The sequence below is a fragment of the Aedes albopictus genome, chromosome 3 (assembly GCF_035046485.1).
Source record: "Aedes albopictus strain Foshan chromosome 3, AalbF5, whole genome shotgun sequence".
In the NCBI taxonomy this organism is placed as follows: Eukaryota; Metazoa; Arthropoda; class Insecta; order Diptera; family Culicidae; genus Aedes; species Aedes albopictus.
In genome coordinates, this window is record NC_085138.1 from 340,102,771 (window position 1) to 340,109,322 (window position 6,552).

At 44.1% G+C, this 6,552-nt stretch overlaps 1 protein-coding gene across 1 annotated transcript in view; it reads left to right on the forward strand.

Moving 5' to 3' along the window:
• Positions 1-5,666: 5,666 nt before the first annotated feature.
• LOC109412777 (fatty acyl-CoA reductase wat-like) overlaps positions 5,667-6,552 on the forward strand; it is a 26,619-nt gene continuing 25,733 nt past the window's right edge. Inside the window, exon 1 of the mRNA XM_062855347.1 lies at positions 5,667-5,994. Coding sequence (XP_062711331.1) covers positions 5,667-5,994 — 328 coding nt within the window. The remainder of the gene's footprint in view (positions 5,995-6,552) is intronic.

The following is a 6,552-nucleotide window of genomic DNA, read 5'->3' on the forward strand; positions in this document are numbered from 1 at the left end:
AGCCGATCGATTTGTGGAGAGAAGGCACGAGGAGTGTTGCAAAAGTGAGTATTTTGGATTATTTTGGTATCACTCAAAAAAATTTACACGTCAGAGTAAGGCAACGTTCAAAAATTACGTCCATGATTAGGGGGAGGGGGGGGGGTCTAGAAAAGTGTGACAGTACGTGTATTGGGTATAGGAAAAGTGCATGACAGAGGGGGGAGGGGGGGTCTAGAAATCCCGAAAAACGATGGACGTAATATTTGAATCTTCCCTAATGTGTTTTACATATAGATTTGCGCAAATTGTAAAACCCACGAATGTCACGTGTGGAACATATTGCGGAGATTCCACCTGTTTAGACTCCTGCGCGAAAATTAGTTGCGTGGATTTTTCTTGCGTGGGCCCACAGATATACACTGACAAAAATCCAAACTTTAATATTATATCGCCTGTTTCTATACAATTCATAAGACATTATTATCGTTATTTTTAATTGTGTGCGTATAATCATCATGAAACCCGTTTTAGCTTTCATGAGGTACCTCATGAGACTTATGCACCCTATAAATCACTTTTATGTTTGGTCAAACATAACAGTTATAATTTTTTTCCTATAGTAAAAAATTATGTATGTTCACATATAATTTTTAAGTTTGGCGATTCTGTTTCCAACGGCCATCAAAACCATCAAAACGGTCAAGATGGACATCGCCATTGGATTTCCAAACGTAAAAATAATCTTTGCCCTTTCTTCGGTTCAGCTGTAGAAGTTTCAAGGTAAGCTTGCATCCTCGCATGCATTCTAATAAAACAAATTAGTTTAATTTTGAATTATTTCAGTGACGTTCGAAAGTGTCCGAAAACTTCAGCACCACCAAGCCGCCGAAGCAACAGCAGAATGGCCATACCCCGACAACAAAACTAGAAATTTTCACCGCACTCTCCAGCGAAATCTCATGTACTCGGTCAACACAGCGGACTCCGGTGGCCGGGAAACAACGTGTGGGATCCACATCCACAGAAAGTTGATGTCGGCGGTGAGCGCCCCTATCAAGGGGTTGGAAACTCTGACACCTTGTGTTAAACACCCGTTTCACACACCAAAAACACCTTTTGACACACTTCGACACCTTTCAGATGTGCTACCAGGATATTTTTTTATTTTTCTGGCATCATTGGCCTGCCGATGTTTTTGTTTTGTTGATTTAAATTCGCAGTCGCAGTGCAAAACACAAAAGTGCTCGCAATAATCTGTGCGCGTTCGAAGAAATACGTTCGTCTGCCTCCCAATCACATGGGATCGGGACAAATTGTCGTTGGATTGCTCGGAACCGGGAAGAGGCAGCAACGGAAGGCCGGATGAGTTTACACTGGAGAGCTTCGACCCGCCCAGCTTAAAAGATTCGATACAGCTGGTAGACGAAATCCTGTGTCAACACCATCATGGACCGGATGACGAAACTCGACTACTCTGCCGCCGCCGCCGCCGCCGCAGCCCAAGACCAAAATAAAGGAGGCCGACTGCCAGACGTTTAACACCGGTGACCAAGATTTTCAAGGAGCAGCAAGTGAGGAAGCCGGAAAAGGTCTTGACCAGCCGAGCGTAGCAATCAGGTTGGAACGAAGATCCTGGTGCAACAGCGGAATTCCGTGAGGGCCTGCCGGGGTCAACCACCGGTGGGTAACCGGTACGGAAGTGGTGGTGGTATGGGTGCTGACAACGGTGGATAATCGGCGGCGCTTCAGTCGTTGCCCGTCGTACAGCCGGACGGCTTGATCGAAGTTGACCGATACATACAGAGTCACGTTCACCAGCGCCGTGATCAGTTTCATAGTGGCCATGATTTCCGTGTGACGGATCGTCCGAAACGATTGAGTCCATCGGAACTGTTTGACCAACGTATGTGTGAAGTCACAAAAGTTCATCTTGAGCTGTTTTCAGACATGATCAGCAGCTTCTCTTGGAGCAGCAAGTGAAAACCCCGGAACACGATCAACCACCGAGTAACCGGTACAGAAGTGGTGGTGAAAGGGATGCTGATAACGGTGGACAATCGCGCCCGGATACGCATCAGTTTACTACCGAAAGCAACAGCGAGGAATGTAAATTGTAGTCGTATTGAGAAAGTATTCTTTTCTGTTTTTGGACGGGTTTTTACTTTCAATTCGAGGTTTAGTTTAACGTTAAGGACAAGGTATTTGGAGTACATAGCTCAAATTTTCCAAAGCACCGTTTTTTAGAACCGTTAACTGGATATGGCTGAAAATGCATCATGCTGATTGTTCAGAAGTTGAGAACAGCGTGATGCATTTTCATCCAAATACGTTGAACGGTTCTTGAAAACGGTGCTCTAGACATTTTTTGCTTTGTACTCCAAATACCTTATACTTAATAGTGAGTTAGATTTTGTGATTTAATACGAGCACTATTCACACTTACAATCAGAAAAAATGGAACTAATATGCCAACAATGAATTGTATTGAAAGTAAAATAAACAGTGTAATAAAAGTGAAGTACGAAAGTCTAATCCGCCTTTGATATCCAAATTGTGCTGAAAAATCATGTAAATGATGTAATGTGGATTCAAGAAAGCTATGCTTCATTTTATATTTCGCATTTTAATCGGCAAAGTTAAAAGTTCTTGCTTCTGGTGTAAATTCCCCACTAAAAACTCCTTCCTAAACCAGCAATGATCCCTCCCAAGACGCAGAGATGCATTTTGAACGCTCATGATCTGTGAGCGTGCAAAAATTGTTCCCTTAAAGCTCCCAAGTACATGTTCAAAATTTTGAACACAATCTAGATTACTAGATTGAACACCGAGCGGTGTTCAAAATTGACAGGTCAGATTCGTTTTGTTTAGATTGGGAAGGAGTTTTCTATCGATTAGAAAGCAACATTGCAATGCTTCCGTTAGCTATCGTTAGGTATCGTATGGCATTCTCATTACACTAGGCCAGGAGAGCTCTTCGATTCCGTTCCAACGATATTATGGCGTGCTCTTGGGCGTACTTTCCGGCCCGGTAGAGACCATCAGATACGCGGTAACGGCGCAGTAAGAATCACGAACATAAATAGATGTCCGAGCTTGGCCGGGTGTAGTGAGAAGAGCCCTAATATCAAGGGGTTGGAAACTCTGACACCCTGGAATGTGCTGAAGTGTGCTGATCGGGTGTTTTTGGGTGTTTTTGCGTGTTTCTCGGTGCATGAGCAGTTCAATGACGTTTTTGACAGCTCATGTGATAGACGTCATTCTTTTTCAATTTACTGGCAACACTTTTCGAGATTCTCCTCATCAGTTGTTTGTTTTGATGGTAGTGGAAGGAATCTGAAGGAATCAATCGTGGCCCGGGGGGCCCGGGTGAAAAGCGATAACAATCGGTACGATCCAGACTACGTCGGAACGGTAAATTTATATTCGGACTCGGAACGCGTTACGATGCAGCAGCAGCAGTTGAACAAGAAGTTCAAAACTCCAAGAAATTTGTTCGCGCTCATCTGCTAGTGGTGGTGACGGATTGGAAAGTGCAACGGATGAGAAAAAAATGTATTTAATTCGGAGATACTCGAAGTCGGCTATCACCACAATCGTGGACGGCTGGATCGAGAAATACATCCTGAAAGGATTCGAATCCCAATTGGTATTGACTACGCTGATGAACTAGTTCTAATAGGCCGAATTACCACAGAGCTGCAACAGTGAGCATCCGGACGACGTCGAGTCTGAGTAGTTTGACGAGATCAACCAAGGAAACAGCTCAAGATCTCTTTTGTGACTTCACACAGACGTTGGTCAAACAGTTCCGGTGCACTCAATCACTTTGAACGATCCGTCACACGGCAATCATGGCCACTATGAAACTGATCACAGCGATGGTGAACGTGACTGCATGCATCGGTCAACTTCGATCAAGCCGTCCAGCTGTACCACGGGCAACGACTGAAGTGCCGCGCTAACGATCAAGCACACCGAGCTGAAGGGAAACATGGATGAAGGTGGAAGGTGGAATTGCATAATAGGAATTGTAATTATAACAAGATTGAATTATTATTAAAATAAAAATATTGGTTTTTCGGAAGTCAGTTCTCGAAGAAGCGCTAGTTTCGTTCAGAGCAAGATAAAATCTAATCAATCCGACGTCTTGGCAGAGATGCATTTGAACGCGTTCTGTTCATGTTCTGTTCAAGAGCTGTGCTCACGTGAGCCGTGACTGATAGCAACAAATTGCTACCGTATGTGACCGTATGTGTCTTACACCTAGTACCAAACTGCGAAATGGGATTTCAGAGTGAAAATTAAATCACGGCATACACCAAGAATTAAATGATATGTCGTTTAGGTGGTGGTTCAAGGTATTGAATATCAGAATCTTTTGTTTTAGTAATCTATTTGGAAGACATCCCAGCAATTATGGCATAATGCGAAAGCCCCACACTGCTGGGACAACCGACGGAGACTTGACTGCTCCACGAAAAGTATTGAATATTAGGGCTCTTCTCACTACACCCGGCCAAGCTCGGACATCTATTTATGTTCGTGATTCTTACTGCGCCGTTACCGCGTATCTGATGGTCTCTACCGGGCCGGAAAGTACGCCCAAGAGCACGCCATAATATCGTTGGAACGGAATCGAAGAGCTCTCCTGGCCTAGTGTAATGAGAATGCCATACGATACCTAACGATAGCTAACGGAAGCATTGCAATGTTGCTTTCTAATCGATAGAAAACTCCTTCCCAATCTAAACAAAACGAATCTGACCTGTCAATTTTGAACACCGCTCGGTGTTCAATCTAGTAATCTAGATTGTGTTCAAAATTTTGAACATGCACTTGGGAGCTTTAAGGGAACAATTTTTGCACGCTCACAGATCATGAGCGTTCAAAATGCATCTCTGCGTCTTGGGAGGGATCATTGCTGGTTTAGGAAGGAGTTTTTAGTGGGGAATTTACACCAGAAGCAAGAACTTTTAACTTTGCCGATTAAAATGCGAAATATAAAATGAAGCATAGCTTTCTTGAATCCACATTACATCATTTACATGATTTTTTAGCACAATTTGGATATCAAAGGCGGATTAGACTTTCGTACTTCACTTTTATTACACTGTTTATTTTACTTTCAATACAATTCATTGTTGGCATATTAGTTCCATTTTTTCTGATTGTAAGTGTGAATAGTGCTCGTATTAAATCACAAAATCTAACTCACTATTAAGTATAAGGTATTTGGAGTACAAAGCAAAAAATGTCTAGAGCACCGTTTTCAAGAACCGTTCAACGTATTTGGATGAAAATGCATCACGCTGTTCTCAACTTCTGAACAATCAGCATGATGCATTTTCAGCCATATCCAGTTAACGGTTCTAAAAAACGGTGCTTTGGAAAATTTGAGCTATGTACTCCAAATACCTTGTCCTTAACGTTAAACTAAACCTCGAATTGAAAGTAAAAACCCGTCCAAAAACAGAAAAGAATACTTTCTCAATACGACTACAATTTACATTCCTCGCTGTTGCTTTCGGTAGTAAACTGATGCGTATCCGGGCGCGATTGTCCACCGTTATCAGCATCCCTTTCACCACCACTTCTGTACCGGTTACTCGGTGGTTGATCGTGTTCCGGGGTTTTCACTTGCTGCTCCAAGAGAAGCTGCTGATCATGTCTGAAAACAGCTCAAGATGAACTTTTGTGACTTCACACATACGTTGGTCAAACAGTTCCGATGGACTCAATCGTTTCGGACGATCCGTCACACGGAAATCATGGCCACTATGAAACTGATCACGGCGCTGGTGAACGTGACTCTGTATGTATCGGTCAACTTCGATCAAGCCGTCCGGCTGTACGACGGGCAACGACTGAAGCGCCGCCGATTATCCACCGTTGTCAGCACCCATACCACCACCACTTCCGTACCGGTTACCCACCGGTGGTTGACCCCGGCAGGCCCTCACGGAATTCCGCTGTTGCACCAGGATCTTCGTTCCAACCTGATTGCTACGCTCGGCTGGTCAAGACCTTTTCCGGCTTCCTCACTTGCTGCTCCTTGAAAATCTTGGTCACCGGTGTTAAACGTCTGGCAGTCGGCCTCCTTTATTTTGGTCTTGGGCTGCGGCGGCGGCGGCGGCGGCAGAGTAGTCGAGTTTCGTCATCCGGTCCATGATGGTGTTGACACAGGATTTCGTCTACCAGCTGTATCGAATCTTTTAAGCTGGGCGGGTCGAAGCTCTCCAGTGTAAACTCATCCGGCCTTCCGTTGCTGCCTCTTCCCGGTTCCGAGCAATCCAACGACAATTTGTCCCGATCCCATGTGATTGGGAGGCAGACGAACGTATTTCTTCGAACGCGCACAGATTATTGCGAGCACTTTTGTGTTTTGCACTGCGACTGCGAATTTAAATCAACAAAACAAAAACATCGGCAGGCCAATGATGCCAGAAAAATAAAAAAATATCCTGGTAGCACATCTGAAAGGTGTCGAAGTGTGTCAAAAGGTGTTTTTGGTGTGTGAAACGGGTGTTTAACACAAGGTGTCAGAGTTTCCAACCCCTTGGATATTTGCAT